General features: G+C 45.3%; 1 protein-coding gene and 1 long non-coding RNA gene across 3 annotated transcripts in view; one reads left to right on the top strand and one right to left on the bottom strand.

The window, feature by feature from the left end:
* Positions 1-2,084: 2,084 nt before the first annotated feature.
* On the bottom strand, positions 2,085-3,888 carry SPRY2 (sprouty RTK signaling antagonist 2). The gene has a single exon (XM_078391396.1). It carries the CDS (start codon positions 3,886-3,888, stop codon positions 2,941-2,943), a length of 948 nt encoding a protein of 315 aa, XP_078247522.1. The 3' UTR covers positions 2,085-2,940.
* Positions 3,889-3,938: 50 nt separating this feature from the next.
* Positions 3,939-25,115, top strand: part of LOC140705797 (uncharacterized) — a 59,520-nt gene continuing 38,343 nt past the window's right edge. The window contains exons 1-2 of one of the 2 annotated variants that reach the window (XR_013544048.1): positions 3,939-5,949; positions 21,832-24,641. This is a non-coding gene — a long non-coding RNA (uncharacterized LOC140705797). Of the gene's footprint in view, positions 5,950-9,316; positions 10,618-21,831; positions 24,642-25,115 lie in introns of those variants that run through there. The other variant, XR_013544047.1, reaches the window with a different exon arrangement.

The following is a 25,115-nucleotide window of genomic DNA, read 5'->3' as shown; positions in this document are numbered from 1 at the left end:
CTGAGAAAAACCCTGGAATGGGTTGTTGTAGGTTGAAATTTACTTGATAGGATGTAACTATTATTTAGTCCAGAGGTATGGTGAGACCACAGTGGAACCAGAATTTTGAAGGGTCAAATCTATAACCTGATCTAGCAAGATAATTCCTTTCTTCACAGCCTTGAAGATGATTTATCATCAAAAGCTTGCTATTTTTAAAAAATTCTATATTCTTAATGGTTGATTAATGCTCCCACATTTGTGTTGTTTCCACAACCATGCAGCCTTTTCCTGATTTTTCCTGTCTTTGTGTAACTTTGCTCAAGGTGGCAAAGGATTCACAGTTACTATGACTGCCTGCTGGATAGTTTTGAATCTACACATACATCAACAAACTTGTCACAGATCTATCTTGCCTTTTAACTCTATCCACTTCGCCATCAGTACTGAAGAACTATAGACTCCAGACCATGTCTACACTCTCTGAACAATAGCATGTCTTTGAACCAACTACAGAAACCCAAAATCAAAGAAACAAAACACCAGTCTGTGGTCAATACAGGGAGGTCAAACATTTTTTAGACTTCTGGAGAGAAACTAGGCAGTAGAGGGATACTAAACTCTGTGGAGATTATAGCACCAATCACACAAATTTTTGTTTTCACCTCCCTGTTAGCTAAGTGTGGCATACTTGGCAGGAGGGCATTCAGATTTCTAATGGCCTGTGACATGTAATTTATTTGTTTATTATTTATTTAAAATATTGGTGTCTTGCCTTTCTCTTCAGGTGAACCCAAGGTGGCTTAAAATATTAAAAATAAATAATATAAAAGCTGGAAAGGGAGAATATGAAACAAAAACAACAAAAAACAAAACAGCTGGCCAACTCTTAGGCAGCCAATCACTGTGAAAAAGCCTGCCTGAAGGCAAAAGTTGTGTCTCTCTGCAGAAGGAAAGCAAGTAGGAGGCCAGCCTGGCCTCCCCTGTGAGGGAATTCCAGAGTTGGGGAGCAGCAGCAGAGAAGGCTCTCTCTTGCATCCTCACCAGGGGCAGAGAGAATGGCTTCCCTGATTATTTTAGAACATAGGCAGGCTCATAAAAGGAGAAGCAGTCTTTCAAGCAGCTTGGACCCAAGACATTTAGGGCTTTATACACCAAAAACGTCACTTTCACTTGTGTTTGGAAACAGATCAGCAGTCCCAGAGGGGATCACATCATGGAGGTTATGTGATCCCCGTAACCAGCTCCACTTGACAATCTTGGCTGCAGCAAGATTGAGATTGCCAAACACTTTCCAAAGGCAAGCTCACATAGAGTGCATTACAGTAATCTAAAAAGGACGTCACGCAGGCATGTGTCACTATGGCCAGGTCAGACCTATCCAGGCCCAGCTGGCACACTAGCTTTTACACCCAGGCTCAAGGATGAATCCAGGAGCAGACCCAACACTGTGAACCTGTGCTTTCAAAGGGAGTGTAATCTCATCCAGCACATACATTTGTTTATAAATCTTGGGACTAACAGTTTAAACTACAGTATCTGCCTCTTCTTTCGCCTTTCTCCATAAACTGGGTTTGATGAGCAAGTAGTACAGGCCAGAAGGCAATGAATTCTGTATATGGCCGCTTAAAATCTCAGCGATACAACTGCCCACTGCCTTCTCCCTCCATTAATATCTAAGGCAGCAACCCATGCCCCTGACATCATGCAATTCTCCAACCTCATTCTGCATCAGTGGGTAACTTCAGAAGAGGGCAGGGGACCAAATAATGCTGCACATTCATCAACAAGCAAATGAGAGGTATGAAAAAACCAGACACATGGCTTCTTCTGCTTACATTTTAGCTTTTTTTCCTATAATATGTTCACATACTGATAATTCCATTTATACTCTTTGTCTCCATAGCATCCTGTCCATAAATGAACCCATTCTTAAAATATTTTAAAGAGCTTATCAAACAACAGTTATCAGAGTTCAACATGTTTGTTCAACATCTTTTTTCCACCACTTCTGTTGGTGTTTAACATTCAGAAAAATCTCCACTACCTCAAAAACTTTTCAATGCAAAGAATCAATGGGTAGGGAAAAATGACAAGCAGCCCAGTTTAATTTCAAACGTTAATATATTTTCTATTTTATAGGGAACATATGCATCTTCCACCCCTTAATTGCAGCAACTTGTGGCATCCTCATAAAAAGGGGTGAATTTTGTAGATGCCTCTTAAAATAAATATTTCTTTTTTATAAAATAATAAAACTTCAAATAAATATTCTTTACACTAAACAATATGTTGAAAAAAATTAGAAAATAAAGGCTGAAATTTACTGTAACTGTACAATATACATGAAGTCTGGGGCGGGGGAGAGGGAGTTTTGCAACTGAAGGTCTTCTGTAAGGCAAAATACAATCTAAACATACTGATTGATTCACATTCTTTTGAATGTACAACATATTAGTATAATATTTTGTGACCCGTGCCATATATTCTATGGCACTTGTGTTTTCACAGTTGAAAATATCCTATATACAAAAATATATACCACATCTCTGGCAGAAAATAACTGGGAGGGAAATGAAGTAGTTTTCTAATTTACAAATTTACTATTCATTAAAAAAACCCAAACACACGTGTCCACGCGCACACACACAGACACACACACACAACATCACAGATTGCCTAGGAGTTTCTGAGTTGCGTTAGCTTATGAAATATTTGGGTCCTGCAGAATATATTCCCATTCTGATCTCCTTCGGATGGATTCTAACAAACATATCCATGAACTCAGCTCATGCAAAACACACACACACACACAAAATGCAGGTCACTGCAAACCTCAATATACCCTCCCCATCTTCCATCCTTCTAACAAACAGTGCCACAATTATAGCTCATTCAGTTGGCTGCATATGATTTTAAAGATGAATCCTTATTATTCTGGCAGATTTCGGATCAGCAATGCTATGTTGGCTTCTCCAAGTTCCTGGGTGGGACACTGGGAACTTTGCAGCAAACCGTATTGGAGTGTTTACAGCGACAGCCCGGCCTGTTGACCTGGTCATAACAGCCTTGGCACAACTTAAGGCAGCCCTTGGCAGGCAGGTAACACCACAGGCAAGGCAGAACGAGGGACACCAGCCCCATCGTGGACCACCGGGTGCAGCAGTGGGACTGGCTGCACGAGCAGGGGTTGTCAGCACAGTTGTCCTCATCGTCATTGGAGCAGTGGTAGAACAGCCCCTTGACGCAACAGACGCAAGTCCCGTAATCAACCACGTTCTGGGCTGAGCAAAGGCACTGCTTGTCACAGATCCAACAGGAAGGAAGGGTTCGCGGATAAGTGCACTCCTTACACTTACATTTCCCACAGTCCTCACACCGGTAGGCATGCATACGCAAATCTTCTTTGCTCGGAGGCTTGAGCTCATTCGGCTTGAGCTCTGGCTTGGGTTGCACCCGAATTATTCCATCCACAACGGTCCCCAAACTTGGCCCCAGGAGTCTCTGTTCTGAGGAGTTGCTACTTGTGCTTGTCCTTGTGCTGCCCCGTGAGCCAGAGCTGACTGTGCTAACAGAACGGGAGAGGGGTACCCGGGAAGAGACGTGGACTGGGGGATGCTGGGCCCTTGTAAGATGACGCTGTTGTTCAGTCAATGCGGGTGGCCTTTCCGTTTTGTGTTGTAGTTGTGGACGGGGCACAGGTTTTACCCCAGGCCGTGGAGCCACGGTAGGCGGTTCCGTGTATTCATTTGTGTTCCGGATAGCCTTGATCTGGTCTAACGACAGGACATGAACCTGCTGAGCCAGAACATCCCTCAGGTCAGACTCGCCGCCATATTGTCGCCCACTGTCATGATGACTTTGTAGCAAGGGCTGCGATCCGCTGCCATTCTGAGCTCTTGTCTCCATCAGGACACTGAAGAGTGATCACTTCAGGAAGCTTAGAACACATCGGAAATCCTGCAGGAAAGAAAAGGGGAATTAGGGGGTTTGTTTTTGTTTTACATTTCCAGGTGTTGCAGAGTGGTGATTTTGCCATGCCTTAATATTGCCTTAGTACTACATACATTACAATACTTTGTCACTGAATTTAAATTGAAATTATCTTAGGTGCATTCCCATCTACTGCACAGAGATCCCGTTTTAAGGGTCTTTATCTGCAAACATGGCATGCCACTAAAAAGAATGGGATCTTGGCACATTGTTTATGTGTTAAATCTCTGCAGATACTTCTTTTATCCCAAGAACACATGATATTTTCATGCATACACCGACAAGAGTAAATGCACAAAGAGGCCTAACGTGACTCTCCTAGGATTTCTATTCCAAACACATGACCAATGCTTCTAGACCAAAGATTTTAAAATACACACGTCCCAGCTCTAGTAACAATCACAGAGAGAGAGAGAGAGAGGGAGAGAGAGAGAGAGGGAGAGGGAGAGAGAGGGAGAGGGAGAGAGAGAGATGCCACTAACTTCACTGGGATTTATTCCCATGCTCACAGAACTGAAGCCTAAGGCACAGTGAGGGGTGGGTCCTTTCCCCTTCACATAGCACCAGTGTAATTAAACTATGCCTGCAAGCAAGAGGGCACCAGCTAGCAAATATTTGGGTAGGCCCTTCTATTTGCCCACTTAACTTAAGCCTGATGCCCCCTCCCTCACAAAAAAAGGCTGTGCAAAGTTTCTATGCATGGCAAAAAGAGGCGGGGCAGACAACGAGAAGTGATAACATTTCTGAGGTTAGCCTTAAATGAGCTCATGCAGCTTTCCAAGGTCAACTGAATAAACAAAACATCTCTCTTCAGAACTTTTATATTTGTGCACCACTTTGCAATTCTAAGTACCTGAACCTGAACATTACAATGCTGAGCACTGTGCTTTTATTGTGTACCAATAACACCTAGAGATGATCCTTTCACTTCCTGGACGTTACTAGAAAAAGCGGCTGAAGCTAACAATAGGCAAATATCCTGACACAACACCTTATGCCGCACTAAACTATACTAAAAGTATGTTAACTGTTAAACAAACCATGTATAAACAACAACACAACTGTCAACATGCAAGCAAAACCGAAAATCCTGATTCTTCACAAATTAGTTTGCTACATTTTACATCTGAATTATAACTTTGGTGCTACGAAAGATTGCCTGAACTTCACTACAATCCCAGGCATGCTTCCCAGCATGCAGTGGAATTTAGTTCTGAGAAAGCATAAACAGAGGATGAGGCTAGGCATCCCATAGGACTCTGCAGGATTTATGCATGAATAAACATATTTCAGATCCCTGCCATTCTACCTCCAGCTCCGTCCAACTCAGCCCTGTTGAACTCCACAGGGCTCGCCTGTGAACAGAAATTTCAGAGTTCTCCGCTTTGCCTTCCAAAAGAGTCAAGGCAACAAGAACAGCACATCTCCTCCAGAAGCTGTTGCAAAAGGGCCTGGAGAAAAGTCACGGTGCCGTCCTTTGCCCGCCAGCAAATTTAGCCTGTGCTTTTAAAACATCTTAACGGGGAGGGTTATAAATCGAGGCATTTAAAGGCTGCAAGTTCTGAATGGGTCCTGCTGCCCAGGATAAAGCCTCGTTTTGGAAGAGTCGCCTGGCCTCTTCCTTCCAGAGTCCCTCCCTCCCTCCTTCCCTGCCAGTGGGCATCCCGCCCTCCTTCTTTCCTTCCTTCCCTCAGATTCGGCTGCTTCCTAGCAGGTGGGGCCTCCAGAGACCTGCTCCTTTCTCCACCCCCTCAGCTGCCCGGAGCGGGTTCAAGGGATCACCTCCCCGGGGCGTGCATGGCCGAAAAACCGGAGACCTCCTGGTGGCAAAGGAGGCGGGTGGGCAGAAGCGAGAATGGGGCTTTTTCCTCAGATGGCCTTATCAGGAGCCTCCCTCCGTCCCCTCAGGAAGAGATGAGGGAAAGGCTCCTGCCCGCGTCCCACCTCGCTGCTCCTTTCAGAGCACCTCCGAGGCAGGTAAACAAAACCAAACCAAACCAGGTTTCTTCTCAGGGGAGACCTTGCCGGACTAGGGGAGGGTTAGGGAGACTGCGATGGTCGGTTGCAGCAGCAGGCCAGGAGAGTTGTACCCGAAATCTTCCATATGGACGCGAGCCCACTTTCCTTTCCCGTTAGCTCCTGCCCAAGAAAAACGGGGAGACTTGCAGCTGCCACAAGACTCTTCGCTGGGAATCATCCCCGGCACTCAAGTCTTTGCAAACTTTACCAAGCTACAATCTCTTTAGAAATCATCCCTGTCAGGAATCCTCCCCTCGCCGGTACCGAGAGTCCTTCCTCCACATTTTGTGTAAATTTCAAACAAATCCCCAGCTCAAAGCAGCACTCGGAACTTTTTCGAAACTTTTTTTTTGGGCATAACAAGCAACCCCTTGAGTTTTACTGCCCAGAAAAGGGTACATTCCCCAGATCCACAGCTGCACCCCACTCACACGACCGGGCGTGTTTCTCTCCCACTCCAACACACAACGCCCCGAAACACACACCCTTCTTTCCCTACTAATATTTCAGTGACGGAGGGCACAACGCTCCCCCCCCCCGCCCCAATACTTGGAAAGTTTTCTGTCTCGCTGATTCAGGATTCGTTGGGACATTTGGAGCCCATAATCAGGCCGATCTCCAAATGCCAAAGTCCATTCAGTGGCAACAGGAGACGTGCTCCCGCTTGTTAAAATCATTCGGATAAAAATCTATATAAGGCACGCCGAGCCTATCCTACCTGCAGTGCAAAACCTCTTTGACAGGTTAGAAGGCAACCAGACACTGGGGCAAGGGGGGCAATTTTAATGCCTTAAAAAAAGAGACATCAAATACTATTTTGATTTTAGCTTTTAAAACACCCCCTCGTTACTAGACAACTTTACAGCGCACCCCCCCCGCCCCCAGCACTATCACTCCCCACTCCATGAGAGCTGGATTCAATCTAGCCAACAGCTAATTTAAAGCGGATCAAATCAAGCAACTTTTTAGAAAGAAAACTCCCCAGTTATATCTAAAGCAGGAAACATTTTTAAAGGGGGGGGGAGCAGATGTCAAAAGGTGCTGTTCTCCGGACGAGTTACTCGGGAGCAATTCGACCCTATTAAAAACAACAACACAGCCCCCCCCCCCCGCAAGATTTCCACCAGGCGTTCGCTGATTTCTGCATGGCACCCAGGGAATGAAAAAAAAAATGAAATAAACCCACCACCATTCCAATTTAATACAAGTTTAAAAGACGGTGGTTCTGGGCGAGATGGGCTTTGCAGCAGAAACTGACACTTGCAAAATTAAAAATCAAGGAAAGAAAGAAAGAAAGAAAGAAAGAAAGAAAGAAAGAAAGAAAGAAAGAAAGAAAGAAAGAAAGAAAGAAAGAAAGAAAAAGACGCGCGTCCGGTCACTGTTTTATGTCCTGAAAACCTACACTTGACAGGATCTTTGGAGCAAGAGAGGCTGCTGCATTCCCAAGTCGTCAGGGACACGTTTTTCTGAAACGGGTACCTCGCGTCCTTTGCTTGTAAGCACGCACAAGCCAGGGAGCCGCTCTCTCTCTCTCTCTCTCTCTCTCTCTCTCTCAAAAGCTCCTGCGAGAATAGCTTTAACCTGAGGGCAGATTTCCGCCCTTTTAAACCACCCCAGCCCCCAATGGCGATGGTGCGAAGGGGTTCCCTCCCTTGTAAAGTCATCTGCAAGAGGAAAGGGAAGCACAGCCAGAAGGGAAAGCGATCGGCTCCCCACCCCTAAGAAACTTTATATAGCCCCCCCCATCCTAAGCAATCACCCTTAAAAATAAAACAATCCACTAAAGCACCCCCTTTTCTGTCCCTGTCTGGGAACAGAAGCGAGGAGCTCCCGCAAGACTTGTATAAAAGGCTTGAAATCTACATTTCCCCAGCGAACAGTCTCTTCTCTCCCACCCTTCCTTATTAAGCAGCTTGTTTTGCGAAAAAGGAAAAGGGTTCTCACCGTGAAAGCGGCGTTACGCTAACCTCCAACACCCCCCCTTCTCTCTCCCTCCCTCCCTCCCATCCCGATTTTCTTCTTCCTGCGGTTGACGAGTAAATCCAACCCCAAAGCCAAAAGGAAATAAAGGAGAAGATGAGAACAGAAGCGGCTCCTCTGTTCCAACACTCACTTCAAGTCCAGGTTGCAAGCGAGAATCATTGAAACTTTTTTTAAGGAGAAGGTCCGCAGCAAGAGTTGTGTATTTGGGGGGTACGGCTGGGTGACCCCCTTCTTCCTCTCTTCTCCAGGAAGAAATGATAAACCAGTGCCAACCAAAACGAGAGGAATTTTTTGCTTTTCAAAAAGAAGCGCCCCTTTTCCCAGCCCAGCTGGGGCGAGTTGTTCTCTTCCTCCCCCCCCTTTGCAAATCACACACGTTAATTTCCTTGTCGCTTTTTTTCCTCAATGAACAAGAGGCCGATTCGTCAATCCCAAGTCACTTTCTCTTAATGCATCACACACCGGGGGGGGGGGGGGGGAAGGCCAGGGGGAACCCCTGCAAGCGACAAAGTGGTTCTTTTCTGGGGGGGGAATAGCAATAATAGACGTTTCCAAAAAATAGAGAGAGGGAGGGAGAGAGGGAGGAAAAAAAATACGATCCGAAGGTGGCTTTGCAGAGTTTCGGTGGGTCGGTCGATCCAGCAAAGCGCGGCGTTTTGGGCGTCCGAGCTCCCGGTTCTCTTGAAAGCCGTTTGTATGAGAAATAATCTGTATTTTTGGTTTGCTTTGGAAAAAGAAAAAAGTGGTCGCGGCGTCTGCCTCGCTCGCTCGCTTCCTCGGGGAATGTGTGTTGGACGTGAGCGCGCGTGTTTCTTCAAGGCAGCTTGAGGAGAGTTGCAAAGTGTTGGGGGGGGGCGTGTGTGTGTGTGTGCGTGCGCGGGGGGGGGGGACAGAAGACGCGGTTGTTGGCTTTTTTTGAAAGGGGGGGAGAAAGAAAAAGGAAGGCGAAATATCCGCAAGGTTGGAGCGCGCTGCCGCCGCTGCAGTCGCTGGTGATATGTTTGCAGGAAGGCAGGTTTTGAGATCCGTGCTGGGCGAGCTTCAGCGTTTTTCTGCTCGCTCGCCTCCAGCTGCCCTCCCCTCTCTCCCTCCCTCCTCCTTCTCCCCCCCCCCCTCCGCCTCCTCCTCTCTCTCTCTCTCTTTTCTTCTTTCCGGAGGAGGCCGGGTGATCTCCCCGCTAAAGCAGCAGTAAATGGCGTCATGTGGATCTGAGGAGGAACAGAGCTGTTGTTGTCCCAGAGGATATATCGCATCCGGTCTCCGCTCATTGGCTCGCCCGCGCCCCATTCGCTCCCCCTCCCTCCCTCCCTCCTTCCCCGAGCGCCCTCGCCTTGCCAGCGCTTGGGAGCTTGCAAGGAAGGAAGGAAGGGAGCGGGCGAGCGGGCGGACGAGCGGCAGTCGGGGATTCAGAAAGAGCCCCAAGCAGGCACCCGAAGGAGCCGCGAAGGACAGCCGAGGCGCCGGCGGAACCTCTTCCTTCGCTCTCACTCTCTCTCTTGTTCCGAGGGGGGAGGGGTGTTTTAAGGGGGAAAAAAACCACCACGACTCCAAACCGGGCTCTCCCCCCCCTTAGTATGATGATGAGCATCATTTCCTCTTTCGTACAAGGAGGGGGGTGGGGGGGTGGGGAGAGGTGACCCGAAAGCGTTTTGACACATCGGTGACATTTTGGACAAAGGGAGCTGATCTCTACGGGGCGAGTCCCCGGACAGCACGTGTGGCCGGCAGGCTGCTTACTCGGGAGGAAGCCCCGCGTCGAAGTTTGGCGGGGGCTTGCGAGGTGGTCAAGGATTGGGGTCGGCTCTCCCCCGTCTTGAGGGAGGGGGGGTCTCTTCTAGCAGGTGAAGCTGGGTTTTTTGGTTTAAAGCCCCTATACAAGCCTGCCTTACTCCAGAGTAAGCACCGTGATTGTGTTTTGGGTTTTTTTTTTTTGGCTGAGAAGCCCAGCGTGTTCCAATCCATTCCTTGGGGGGGGGGAAGAGAAAGGGAAATTGGCACGCTTCCAACATGATTTAGGCTCGCTTTATGACTCGCGAGGAAATCCATCGGGGAGCACAGTGCCAGCCCATCATTGGGGGGGGGGGAATGAAAAGTCAACTCTTCCAACCCGTTTTCAGCGGAACCAAATCCACAGCGGAAACTTTTTTTTATGTGGGAGAAAGCCGCCTCGGGGAAAACTGCTTAAAAACCGGCAGGGTGTCCCTCGGAGCAAATCTAAATGGGAGTTGAAAGGGATTTGTTTTGAAGGAAACGCTGGGGCTGCCCGATCCTAAAAAAAAAAAACATGGAGAGAACTCCGGGGGGGGTTGACAGGCACCCCACTCCCTTAGCCCAAGATAAGGGGTCCCAGGTTTAGGATAGGCGCCGGGGGGGGGAAGGTTGTTTCCCCCAGTCCACAGCCTCGCGAGAACGCCCTCCTGATTCCCGAGGGATCTCAGCCCTGTCCCCCTCCCGTGAGCCGGGTGTCAAATCCTCGGCTTCTTACTCCAGAGGAGACCGGAGCAAAAAGAGAGAGAGACGGGGGAAAAAAATCAACAAGCGCGCGGGGGTCCGGAACACGTGGTTGGAGGATTGCATCATTAATGCTGTACTTCCTCGTCCGTTTCCCACCCTCCTCGCCCCCCTCCTTCCTTTGAAAAGAAGGTAATCCAATCACCTAGCAGATTGGAGAGGGCGCTGTGTGTGTGGGGGGGGGGAAGGCGAAGGCGGAGGAGGGGGGGGCGTTGACGGACGAGCAGGCAGGCTTATTGTTTGCCGGATTATCACGACGCTACGCTGTGCGGACAAGTGTTCGCTCCCGCCTTCTCTTGCGCGCGCCCCCCCCCCCCGTTAGCGGAACTCTGTGTACGTGAAACAGAGCGCCTCCCGCCGCGAGCCGCTTTTGCAGGCCTTCAAGAAAATAGGATTTTAGGCGCCGGAGGAGTCGGGGGGGGGGGAGGGGGCGGACAGATCCTGTTTCCGGATCTTTCGGAGGGCGGCGTGCACTTCCTCGCGAGCAAGGTTGCCGTTTCCCCTTCTGCTTCCTCCGTTTGGAGGCGAATAAGCAGACCCAGTGGCAAATCATGTAGATGTTGTGGTGGTTTGAAGTGTGGGTGTGTGTGGGAGAGAATTAAAATTAAAGCCATTGGGGGGGGGGGAAATCTCCCATAAACCTGGACGTAAGCTTGAGGTTTCCAGCAGTGGAAACCGGATTGTGATCAGAGGGATCTTCTGCCTCCCCGGGAATGAGGCTGCAGTTGGTTTGGGAACAATGAAGTGGAAATGCTCCCAAGTCTTGCTGGGGTGCAAACCGGGAAGGCATCCCATAATGTAAATGTACTAGATTTAGGATATTGGCTCCCAATTTCTGGAACACCGTTCCCCCAACATGGTGCCCTCCAGATGTTTGATGATGACCCCTCCACTGTCCCCAGGTAGTGAGATTTCTTTGGCATGAGCTGTCATGGGATTGCAACCCGCTCCACCGGATGTATGGGGTGGGCTTCAGTCCTGGAAAATGTATGCTGAAGAATGTCTGTCAGGCTCTCGGGGTCCACTCACTCTTGCTTGCTTTTGCTGAGGTGAACTAGTGGGGCTTACGACCCCTTGAAACATCTTCAGCCCGCAGTACCTCTGTAGGGCAGGTGGAGAGATGACGACAAGAGGTCTCTCTTCCATCCATGCTTAGCAACTGCTTTGCCTCTGAAATCACTGGATGTGATTTAGTTTGCAGTTGAGTTCTATGTATGTTTAACCGAAGTAGCTTCAACTTTGCTGAAGGATATTTGCATTCCCTCTGAAATATTGGCCTGCAGTCCTGCACACACCTCCTTCGGCCCCCAACCGTGTAAGGCTAGGGATTGCGGTGGTGAAAGTTTTCCAGCCCAGGACAAGATTCCAGTTTGTGAAAGGTCAGGGCGAGCCCATGCCAACGGTGGGTGCAGAGAGTGTGGCTATGGAGAGAGTGAGTATGGCCGGATGCTTACCGAGGTTCATTGAGTTCAGTGGAACTTCTTCTAGGCGGGTCAAGGAGTCTTGTATTGTGGCCTCAGTGGGACAATTCTTAACAAACAGGCATAGGACTAAGTAATTGTCGCCATTCCAATAAAACTAATCCAGAGAATGGCCCCGTTTGAACCAGCCACGTCTTGGCCGATGTACATAAGACTTTAGCCTACAACATGCAAAGTCATTGTTTCTCTCTCAGGGAACGTAAGCCGAGATGTCAGAATAAGCCAGGATCTTAAGCTACAAGTTGAAATGTGTATGCAGGGAGAATAAGCAGGCCTTTAATAATAAGGAATGTGGAAAAATGTGGTGAATAAGCACTTTTGTGTAAAATTAAATGGAAGAGCTTTCCTACAGTAGAAGCAAAAATAATCTTTTGACTTCTACTTTTTATTTCGTCATTTATTATTGAACCCTAACAATAGTTTTTAATTTTGTTGTTGTCAAACCCTTCTGACAGATAGCTTAAAACATTCTGTTGTGGAGAACCAGCCCTTCCAGATCTTTTTAAAAACAAACCTCTAGCCATAAATCCTTATTTTAAGAATTTGCAGCCTTGATTTTGACACGTTGCGTGTGTGGCACACACATCTCATCACGACTTTGGGATCTTTTATGTTTCTTCAGCACCACCCACAGCTCTGTGATGGTCACCCTGATGAAGACCTGTATAAGGCTGAAAGCTAGCTGTATTTATGATTTTATTTTTAAAGTGGTCTAAGAAAAAGTATCATCCACTCTTGCTTACAGATTATTTTAAGGGTTTTAAGGGCTGGGAAATATTCTTCATTGTGTAATATATTGTGGATCCTCCCCTTTCGCCCACTCAATTTCCCCTTAATATCTGGCTATACAACACTACAGGGGACAGACATGAGAGGACTCTAGCAGTTTTACCAGCCTGGAGCCAGGAGTAGGCCAAGCTGTTTTCATTCAGAAATTTTATGAATGACAAAAAGTTCGATTGCTGTCTGCCCACTAGAGGGAGCAGTGATTCAATCAGCCTTGTGTACTATTAGAAAGCAGATACTGTACAGTATTTCAGGGCACGGGGACTTGGCGAACAGATAATACCATCAGACTTAAGAGCTGTCCATCGTAATCTTCCTTAAGGAGTGTGATGGGAAGCCAAGGCTCTGAGGTATAGGGTTCTCGCTCTTGTGTGTGCATGGGAGCGGGGGTAGAAAGGAAGGCAAAGACAGGCAGAATTCCTTGCTGTGTAATGTCACTTGAAAGCCATGTTTTGTAGGCCATTTGTGGATGCAGTTTGAACATTTTGGCTTTTGTTTCCTCCAGTCAAGCAAGTCAGTAAAAAATAAATCTATTTCCTCACCATTATACCTTGCACCTCCCCAACTGACTAGTTTTTCAATGGTGCTTGCCATCAAAGGAGCATCGATTTCTCTTTCTGACTATGGGCTGGGAGTTACCTGTGTTGTTGGTGGGGGGGGCACAAAACCTCAAAGTGAGCCTTCTCCCTCAAAAGCCTAAGGCTATGAGTGGCTTTTCAGCACAGGGACTTTGCAGCATAATAGTCCTAGAGTGTCCTTCTTTTTAAAAAAGCCTGGGGAAAGGCAGTTACCCCTTGCTGCCTGCAAACAAAAATATACCCATTTCAATAGGCAGAAAGGGTCTTAGATGCTGTGGAGGCCTGAGGCACCATCCACCCTTTAAGAGCCATTTTATACAGGACTGCTAGGCTGAACACACCTCATCTCATTGGAAGCCAAGCTGGGTCAGGAATGCTTGTGGACTTTTTTCCCTTTCTGAGGCCAATATAGGGGAGGGGGTGCTGTGTTTTCGGGGGGGGGCATTGTAATTCTCCAGACACTGGGCTGGGGCTTGGAATAATCTGATCTCTGGAAAATTACAGTACGTTGAAAGTCTGCGTGGGCAGACTTTCAGGTCCGAGTAGACGTAGTCTAGAGGGGCGGGGTAAAAATCGAATAAATAAATAAATAAATAAAATAAAGTGGTAAATAAATATTTTCCATAAATGAATAGTTATCTGCAGTAAACACATCAACTCCACTTGGCTGGAAGGATGTAGCAGCCATTAATATTTGCATGCTCTTTGCATATGACAGTTACCATTACTGTATTTAGCTGGGAAGGTTGGGAAGCAACGCTATCCCTATCATCAGGTAGAGTGAAGCAGCTGCATCAGGCAGCAATTTCTCAGGAGAAGGGAACAGGCAGGGCTTTATACACCATTTGGTGTACCCTCTTCCTTCTAAATTAACTTATCGCCTTCAGATGCTGTGGAAGGTAGATATTCTTCTTTCATCAGTATTGATGTGTGATGACAACTGTCAGTCTGCTAAATATAGGCTGAGATAAACAGCTGAAAAGGGGATAGAGGGTCAGCCGTGCAACTTGGCTTGAATCAAGAGATGCACATGGATTGGTATGAGTCAAGCTGCCTTTGATATCTACTTTAGAAAGCCTGAGAGAAGAATGGAAATTCTAATGTCCACATGTTCACAAGTACAACATTTTGGAAAGGGGACACCAGTGGCTTAACAGGAACAAGAACCAGAAGATCTCATCTTAATCTTTGATAACAATGCATAGTTGAAGCATGTGCACTGGCAAAAATCACAAAACTAGTGATTGCACACAAGTGTGCTTAGTTTGGGTCACACTTAGTTATACATAGAGCTATCCTCTTGAAACGGATGGAACTTATATTAGGCATGGATAAATCATGTAAGTCCTAATGGTTTCAGTGGGATTTTTCTAATTATGGCCAGCTATGGATGTAACACTTTGGCTGAAACCCACTAGTAAATCGCAGCTATAGTAGGACCACTGAATCAATGTAGCTTATAGAGGAGCTGACTCACCAAATTCCCACTGATTCAATGGGCCTACTCTAGTTGTGAGCTATAGTACTAGTGGATTTCAGCCTTTGTGTTTAATTATATGGTCAGTTTGTTCTTAATAATAACATATTTAAGTCTGAGGACTGGGAAAATATATACATGAACCAATGGGAACGTTTTGGATTGCTTGCACTACACTTAGCTGTAACAGCTATTGTGTTGCATTCAGTAAAATATTTACCAATCCCGTCTTTCTTAATATGTTATTTTCCTGTCCCATTCTATCACTAAATTGCCTCCAAATATTTATTTGATTTTATTTATTATTTAGACTCATACCCTGCCCGTTTAGTTGACAAGCCACTACTCTGGGCAGCTTCCAAAAAAAATAACATGAATGTACAAATAGAATTAAAAGAAAGCAAATATAAAAATAAAAAGCCCTCTTAAAACCTCCCAGTCCAGCAAATATTCCAAGACACAGAATGGCAAACCATGGGGCAGCGTAAAATTACTACAAAATTAATATTACAAAGGGGGGAAGGCTTATAAAAAGCAAGGTTTTAACTTGTTTTCGAAAGTTCAGGATGGTGGAGACCAATCATATCTTCATAGGAAGAGAATCCTGGGGGAGGAAGGGGACAGGATTCAGCTTGTTTGGACTGCAACTCCCAGAATATCCCAACCCCCAGGGTTGTTGCAGCTGTGTTGGCTAGGAAGTTGTGGGGTTTGTTTGATATCGGGCACAAATTGTTTCAGACCTGAATTAAAACTATTGTTGGATGGACAATATTCATATAGGACCCAAAGTTACTACATGGTGTAGGCAAGGAGATAGATGAAACAGCCAGCACGTGAATTACCACAAAAGAAGGGAAACAGAGCTATTTAACTGCAAAGGAACTGCAAAGGTTAAAAAAGGAAGCAAGAGAGACAACAGATTTACTGTTTAAGTATATCTGCAACATCAATAATTTAAGATACAGTATATAGACAGTATTACTGGCAGAAAACAGCCATGATGACTTAAAATGACTGCCGATGAAGGTTAAAGTACAAACACTATACGATTACTGCTGAACATTAAGAAGACAAAAATCATGACTACACAAGAACGACAAAACCTTAATGTTGATAATGAAGAAATCATTATTGTTAAGAATTTTCTATATCTTGGGTCAATCGTCAGTTCAACTGGAACCTGCAGTTAAGAAATCAGAAGAAAATTGAGACTCAGAAGGGCAACTGTGAAGGAATTACAGAAAATCCTCAACTGTATGGGTGTATTGCTGGAGATAAGGCTGTGATCCCACACACTGTGGTACAGTATTCTCAATTGTCCTGGAAAGTGAAAGTCGACAGTTAAAATAATGGCTCCTTTGAAATGGGGTGTTGGAGGAGAGCTTTATGGATGTCATGAAGTGCCAGAAAAAGAAATAAGTGGGTTGTGCAGCAAATCAAACCTAATTTCTTCCTAGAAGCTAAAATCACTAAACAGAAAAAAATCATACTTTGAACAAAATCATGAGAAGACAAGATTCATTGGAAAACATAACAATGACAAGAAAAGTTGAAAGCAGTAGTAAATCAGGAAGTTCAAATGTGAGATGGATTGACTCAGTAAAGAAAACCCTGGCCTTTACTTTCAAATACTGTTGGAAATTATTGATTTGTAGGGTCACCCTAAACTGGAGGTGACATGATGGCATGTACCAGTGACAAAAGTTTGTCCAATAAATGGCTCCCCCAGTCTCTCGGAAGGAACAAAGTTATTCTAGCAGCTGAGACAGAAAAGATGGCAAGCACCTCTGCGCTTCCTTGGCAGCAAAAATATCACGGGATAAAAAGTAAATAACATATGGTGCCCTTTCACGACACCAGAAATCTGTAGCCTGAAGCTGTCGGCTCATTCTATTAAATGGTAGGTTGAGATCTGAACCCAGTATAGTAATTGGCGGAAACATAGGTAATAGTTTGGGATCTTTTGGATCTTGTCCCTGACTGTACAATTGCAGGTCTGTCATTCACCCTGGTGAGGAAACTGCTGCTGAATAAATTTCAACAAGAAACACGAAACGAAACAAAACAAGAACATTGTGGCACCTTAGAGATTGTTATATTTTAATGTAAGCTTTTGTGGAACAAGTCCACTTCTTCTGACATAAGAGTCAGAATACAGTGACTACATGATAAAACATTCATGCAAGGCAACAGTGATAACAGTGTTTGGTTGCATTTCACACCTAGTAATGATTTAGGACCCCTGTTTGGTATTCAGTTCTTTTGAAGTTATTTCCTTGGTTCTGTACACAGAAACAATGACTAAAAGAAACAACAGCATAAACAGCATGATGTAATGCAGAGAATGACAAACTTTACCTTTGAGCCTTGTTCTGAAAAGGTGGGTCTGGTTAGTTGGGAAGGAAAACAACAGTAGATAACAGCAGAATAATCACTTTTGGTAATGGCTTAAGAAATCTTAGCTAATATTTAATCCATTGAGATAGATATTATTAATCATATGTATATATTTTATCTTAGCTGATGCTCTCTCCTCCTTAGTCTTCGCTAGCTGGTTCATTTTTATTGCCTCTTGACACTACTCAGTTATAGCAGCTTGATGCCACTGTAGGCTGTGGCTCAGTTCTAAAGGATCTTGAGATTCGCAGTTTGGTGAGGTAGTTTGAACTCTCTGCTAGAGAGCTCCAGTAGACTACAGCAGAGAGCTCTCAGGTGCTTCATCAAATAATGGTGGCGCTGCGAGCTAAACCGCAGAAGCCTGTGCTGCAGGGTCAGAAGACCAGCAGTCATAAGATCGAATCCACATGACAGAGTGCGCCCGTCGCTTGTCCCAGCTCCCGCCAACCTAGCGGTTCGAAAGCATGCAAATGCAAGTAGATCAATAGGGACCACCTCGGTGGGAAGGTAACAGCATTCCGTGTCTAAGTCGCACTGGCCATGTGACCATGGAAGATGGTCTTCGGACAAAACGCTGGCTCTATGGCTTGGAAACGGGGATGAGCACTGCCCCCTAGAGTCGAACACGACTGGACAAAAATTGTCAAGGGGAACCTTTACCTTTACCTAAGTTCTATAGGATGAAACCATGACATTGGAAATTGTATCAGACTCTAATTTAAGTATGAAAAGAGCTTTAATTTAAATCTCCTTTTCTTTTGGAATAGCTATTTACATTGAAAGGAATTCATTTTATTTTTATAACTGAAACTATTTCTGCTCTGAATTAAATTACTTTAAACTTTATTTCAATCATCACCATTTGTTATAAGAGACCCACATTTTTATATTGTTCATTATTGCTATTGTATTTTCATACAATAATAATATGCCAAGTTCATTATTACTATAAACTTTGGCTGTTCATGTTTCTTTCAAAGTGTGAATTACATTAAAAATTATATTTCCTGGCAGTCTGTTACAAGTTGTGAATACTAATTAAAGCACAAAGGGGAAAAGAGAGAAAATAATTCTGTCGTATACCTGAAATTTTATATAATCCCAGTCCGTCATCAAACAGACTTTATTCATATAAAGCTGACTGCCAGTAAAAATATTTGGTCATATTAAAGGGCTGATTTATAGCCGTCTGTGACTTAAGTTATTGATGGAATGACCGTGTATTCCTGGGCATATACATCTTGCCACTTCTCAGCTCTATGAGATTGGGTGTTCTTCCAAAAATCAACCCAGAATATAGTCTGAAATGACATTTGAGCAAGTCACAAAGCATCCAGTGTTATTTTGGGCACCCAAACCCATACATTTCTTTGTTGTCCTGGCTGAAAAATATGTTCTGGATAACTTTTTGGACTGCCAAATGTGTTGACAGTTCTGGAAACACCTTGGCGGGTTGTAAAACTGAGAGCTAGTAGGGTTTTATTATTATTACTCTGCTTCCCCCAAAATAAGACAGGGTCTTATATTAATTTTTGCTCCAAAAAACACATTAGGGCTTATTTTCAGGGGATGCTTAATTTTTTTTCATATACAATTTACGTTTATTCAAATACAGTCCTGTCATCTTCTTGTGGTTGCTGCACAATGGTGGAGGGTGGGGTTTCACTCAACTAGGGCTTATTTTTGGAGTAAGGCTTATTTTCAGAGAAACAGGGTATTATTCCAGTCTGAGTTAGATGTTTGCTCTTTGAGGAATCTGGATTCCTTCATTCATTATATTGCAACTAAAGATGGGCAGAAACCTGAAAAAGGGTGGCTTGTGATGGTTCATGGTTGGCCATAAACCACGAACCAACCAGCAAACTGGACCACAAACTTGTTCAGTTTTCAGTTCACACCTGGTGGCGGAGGGGGCTACCTTCTCCTGCTGAGCGGCTGCTGCCATTCCACCACTTACCATGGCACGGCCACCACCTTTGTCGTCATTGTGCCAGCAGCACAGTGCTGCAGCCTTCAAAGAGCCCAGGTGCTGCCCGTGTGCAAGCCCCTGACTCCCAGTTGGGAGGCAGGCACATGCACAGAAGACAGCTGAGGCAGCAGTGGCAGCAAGGCACAGTGACTGATTTTATGCCAGCATGGCATGCTATTGGCAATATGGCATTGCTGATATGCAGAACCTACTGAACCTATGGATTCTGTATGTGCTAACAACCTTTTCCATACTATCCTGTACACTCTTACTTGATAGTGGCTGAACTCCTGTTGCTTAGCCTTATAAGTCACAACAAGAGTAGGCTCATTGAATTAATGGAACTTATGGAGGAGGTGACTCACCAAACCCCACTGTTTCATTGTGGCTATGCAAAGCAAGAAAAAAATTTCAGCCAGAAACTCTCACTCAACTTTATTTATTTCTGAGTTGTTGTTTAGTCGTTTAGTCATGTCTGACTCTTCGTGACCCCATAGACCAGAGCACCGCCAGGCCCTCCTATCTTCCACTTCCGCCTGAAGTTGTGTCAAATTCATGTTGGTCGCTTCGATGACACTATCTAACCATTTCGTCCTCTGTCGTCCCCTTCTCCTCTTGCCTTCACACTTTCCCAACATCAGGGTCTTTTCCAGGGAGTCTTCTCATGAGATGGCCAAAGTATTGGAGCCTCAGCTTCAGGATCTGTTCTTCCAGTGAGCACTCAGGGTTGATTTCCTTTAGAATGGATAGGCTTGTTCTTGCAATTCAGGGGACTCTCAAGAGCCTCCTCCAACATCACAATTCAAAAGCATCAATTCTTTGGCGGTCAGCTTTCTTTATGGTCCAGCTCTCACTTCCATACATCACTACAGGAAAAACCATAGCCTCGTTGGACAGCCACTTTGCTTTCTTGCATTGCCTTTTCTTTGGGATTGTTTTTTGCTGCTGCCCCCTGTACAATTTTATGAGCTTCTGTCCAAAGTTCTTCAGGCACTCTGTCCACCAAATCTAGTTCCTTAAATCTGTTCTTCACTTCCAGTGTGTATTCATAGGGGATGTGGTTTAGATTATATCTGACTAGCCCAGTGGTTTTTCCTACTCTCTTCAGTTTAAGCTTGAATTTTGCTATGAGAAGCTGATGATCAGAGCCACAATCAGCTCCAGGTCTTGTTTTTGCTGACTGTATAGAGCTTCTCCATCTGTGGCTGCAGAGAATATAATCAATCTGATTTTGGTGTTGTCCATCTGGTGATGTCCATGTGTAGAGTCACCTCTTGTGTTGTTGGAAAAGAGTGTTTGTGATGACCAGCTTGTTCTCTTGACAAAACTCTATTAGCCGTTGCCCTGCTTCATTTTGAACTCCAAGGCCAAACTTACCCGTTGTTCCTTTTATCTCTTGACTCCCTAATTTAGCATTCAAATCCCCTAGAATGAGAAGAACATCTTTCTTTGGTGTCAGTTCTAGAAGGTGTTGTATTTCTGAGTAGAGATGTACAGAACCAGAATACAATGTAAGTAAAGTATCATCACAGGGAAGCTTTCAGTAGCCTGCCTTGACGGTGAGAAAGACTGGTAATGAAATATACTTGAAGAAACATATTAAGATCTCTTGAGAACGTTTAGTTTGGGTCAGACAGGGTCTCTCCTCCCCATAGTCTTCACATTAAGAAAACAGAAATGCCAAATTTGATATGTTGCAAAAGAAAGAAAGAAAGAAAAGAAAAGGAAAGAAAAAGAGAAAAGACAATGCTTAGATCAGGCAAAGCCAAGTTCCAACTCCTCTAAATACATTTTTAAAGGATACAAACAGACAAATATGGTAGAACAATAGACATTTTTGTTTTGTAAAGTTAGGGACCTTCTGGCTTTTAAAATAAGATCATACTATGTCTTAATCTGGTACTATCTGCTTCATTTCCTATATCTAGAGCACAAAACAGAGACCTCTCCATCCAGAGTTTGGAAGGGTTCCTGGGTGTGTGTGTGGCTTCTAGAATTCTAAGGATCCATGTTTGTTGGGGAATTATGGGCAGCGGGGGGGGGGGGAGAGAATATCTGTCCATATATGCTGTCTTTCTCTGTGCTGCCCTTAGTATTTTAGAGAATGGACAGGAAATTGTGTGTGTAATATATAGATAAATCATCATAAGTGGCTGCAGTGACTGTAAATCCCATCTATAGGAGCTGACTGAAAATACAATTTAACATATATAAAATGGAGGGGGGAAACGGATCGAGCAGGTGGGGAAAAAGAAATACAAATTATAATTTGTCTGCTTCTTATCTGTTTAAGAGCTTGGTAGTACAACTAGATGGCTATCTTTCTGCTGAGTGCATTTCCTTAAAGTGCTTATTCATTGCAAACGGACATGCGGCAGAGAGTTTGTCTGGTGCAGTCCCCTGAGCATTTTGTACATTGTCTCCTAGCTTAATGCAAAGATATTGATCCAGGACGTTATTTAGTGAATGGGAGGCAAGCATTATGTCCTGGTATTTCCTTCGAAACATAAACCTTTAATTGCCATTTTCTTTTCATGTTTGAGCATTTAAAAGAGCGGTAATGAACCAGAGAGGAAGAAGAGAAGATGATGATGATGCGCCTGTTAGGAAGGAAAGGGCTTAATTATCTTTATCAGCAACTTGCTTTTTTTCCCCCAGTGGTCCTAGAAGATAATCTCTCTTGAAACCTATGGAGTTCTTTGTGACCCTTTGCAGACTGGAGCCCTGTGTGGATCAGCCTGGATTCCTACAGTCTGCATGCCAGAGGGCCACAGAAGAGAGGAACAGTGATGTCTCCTTGGATCCACGCCCATCCTGCTCCAGATACCTATTGAATTCCTCCTGACATACCTTTGAAAACTTCCAAGTTGGGCTCGGGGGAAAAAATATAGATTCTATTTTTGCTTGTGTACTTCTCCAGTATTGTTCCAGAGGCTCCCTTCTACCTCTGTATGTCAAGCAGCCTTCTCTGTCTACAAGCTTCTGGCTTCTGTTTTGTTATGTACCATCAAATTATTTCCAATAGGGCTTTTAGAGTGAGATAGTCAAGCAGTGGGTTGTCATTGCACCCCCCAATGAGTTTTCCGGTGTGTTTCCACGGCTGAGGGGGGATTTGAACACAAGACTGTACAATCCTAGTCCAAAATTCTATTCGCTAAATCACATGGGCTCTTTTGCCTTCTCTATCGTCCGTTAGTACTCGGTGTGGTGTAGTGGATATAGGGATGGACTCAGAGTCTGGATAACAGGGTTTGAACCTCCATATGGCCAAAGAAACTCAGTAGGGGAGTGGGACTGGCAAAACCACTCTGTTAAATATCTCAGTTACCTTGAAAGTCCTGTTAGGGTCACTATAAGTCAGTTCTGACTTGACAGCACACAACTACAGTATAGTTATCTCAATATATAACCATTATAGTTGTGTTCTTGTTTTCTTCGAATGGGTGGCTTGGCTTGGCTTGGGCTTGCAAACCACCCTGCCCTTGTGGACTGGCTGCCTTATAGGTCTTCCAGAACATTTCTCCTAACTTTGGTCCCAATTGCTGGAATAGAGTACGAACACATATACCAAATGATCTGTGCTGGGGGATGGTTGGAAAATGGATATGTAGCTCAGGGGTGTCTTCCTTTCTTGTCTTACAATACTTCTAGATCGCTGAGATTAGAATGAATATACTAGAATGGATAAAGAGCAAAGTACATTCTGGCAGCCAGGAGGAATTGCTCAAGATATTTCAGTATTAATAGAAGTTTTAAGGATTTAAATGAATCTACTGGTACAATTTTACTAAAAGGGCAGCAAGGGATCCATAAGTACCTCTTGCTTAAAGAATAATTGTCAAATTTGAGTATCTTCCTATGATTTTGACTCTTGCACTTCTCGTTAATTAGCATTTTCCCCATTTGGAAAAGCTCACATTTCCATAGAACTATTCTCAAACAAATAGTATCCTCAAACTCCATCACCATTAGAGAGAGAGAGAGCATTGCTTTATTCTTAAAGTTGTGGTGAAGTTTTCTTTCGCAAGCTATAGCATGAACACACACACACACGTATACATGTAGGCACGCGCGCGCGCGCGCGCGCACACACACACACACACACACACACACACACACACACACACACACACACACACACACACGTATAACTCTAACCTTGTTTCATTATTTCTGGGCTTCAGCCTTTTTTGCAGTGGGCTAAAAAAGTGTCATCCTTCAGCATCCTCAGAAATTACCAGAACCCAGGGCAGTTTTGCCTTAGTCAGAGATTGTGAACTACTGCTCTTGACAAAGTCAATTTCTCTCTCTCTCTCTCTTTTGACTGGGGCGGGCGGGGATGGGATTTCTTCTCTCCTATCACGTCCAAAAACAAGGGTGGGCCATACTTGTATTGCACCATTCCTATTTCATTTTGTTTCTCAAGGGATCGCAACACTTTTTTTGGGGGGGGGGGGGTTTGCTTGCTTTTGCTTCCTCTCTTTCCCTGCTGTTCTTTCTCCCTTCCCTTGAATCAGAACAAGAGCCAACGCGATGCTCTTTTGAGGTGCCTTTGGGCATTTTAGAATGTCCGAAAATGCCAACGCCCGGGCTTCCTTTCCCGCTGGGCCCATCTCTCGTTCTTCCTTCCCTTCACACCTTTAACTTTGGTTTTTCAGATTTATAAGTAGAAAAATGAGCCTCGCCTTCCCCTCCCCCCCCCCAATTGTTTCCGCTTCCACAGGGCTTTTCCCACCTATTCCCTTCTGTCGCCTCCAGTTGGGCCTTTTCCGGCCTTGAATCGAAGGCATTCCCTCGGTTATCCGAGGCCAGCCATTAGCACCCGGGTCCTCCTCACCCCCACCCCCACCCCCGCTTCCCCCTCCTGGAAATTATGAATGAAAAGCCTTGTTGTTCGTGACAAATAACGCCGGGTTCCTCTCAGTTCAAATTCAAATAGGAAGTGACTGCCGAACAAAGAGGGCCTGTATGACGGGCAGGCAGCTCCGCGAGTCATCCGTGCTCGAAAAGGAAGTGTTGTTTTACATTTTGGTTTTGCTTTATTTGATATCATTTCACTTTATTTTCCAAAGATGCACAACGCGGAGACTGCTGCCCGGGCGTCTTCCCGCCGTCAGGGCTACAAGTGGAGGGGGAGAGAAAAAAAAAGAACTATCCTCGCCCCCCTCCCCACATAAGCAAGGAAAGGGACATTAACAAAGATGCTAATCTCTCGCCTAGGCGGCTCTGCCCGGGCAGAACGTCTGAATCTTGCCATGGAAACACCTACACCTTCTGCTCAGGCATCCTCATCGGAGCAGAGGCGGGTCCGGTGGCAGCGGGCAGCGGCCCGGGGATGATGGGGGGCGGGGCGGGAGAAAGCATCGCCATGTAGCCTGTTTTTGAATGCCGAGCGGCGCAGTCCCCCCCCCGCCCCCCGCCGAGCCTTCGCCATTGTCCCGGGGCCCCTTTTCACGACAGGGGAAAAGGTAATTGACAGCCGGATTGTTTCGCCGGGACCCCTGCGGCTTTAAGATACTCCCAGGCCCCAGTCAAACCGTTGTCAATAATAGCTGTCGGAGGTGATGAGTGTAGCAGGGGGCTGTTCAGGAAATGGGTTTGGAGGCCTTCAAGTGGACAGGCCTGAGTGACTTCTCCGGCACCATCCCACCCCCACCCCACCCGCTTTTCTCCCTCTCTCTCATCCCCTCCCCGTCGCCTTTGGGCAATAAATCAAACTTGTTTCCTGGACTATGCAAAGAACAGCTGGTTGTTTCGCTAACTTAAAAAAAAAACTCTTTAAAAAAATTAAGCACAGGAAATCATGCATGCCAAAGATTGGCCAAACAATTTGGGTGATTTAGCAGTTGACCATTCTTCTGTCTCTCTCTGCTTTAGACCCTGGCCGGTATTTCCCCCCCCCCTCCCCGCTCCAACTTTTTATCTCCTCCTTTCAATCACGT

Source organism: Pogona vitticeps, chromosome 3 (assembly GCF_051106095.1).
Source record: "Pogona vitticeps strain Pit_001003342236 chromosome 3, PviZW2.1, whole genome shotgun sequence".
In the NCBI taxonomy this organism is placed as follows: Eukaryota; Metazoa; Chordata; class Lepidosauria; order Squamata; family Agamidae; genus Pogona; species Pogona vitticeps.
This window is presented reverse-complemented; position numbering and strand designations above follow the sequence as displayed.

Excerpts from the sequence above, each read along its gene's own strand:
- SPRY2 (XM_078391396.1), bottom strand. The coding sequence starts at position 3,888 with ATGGAGACAAGAGCTCAGAATGGCAGCGGATCGCAGCCCTTGCTACAA.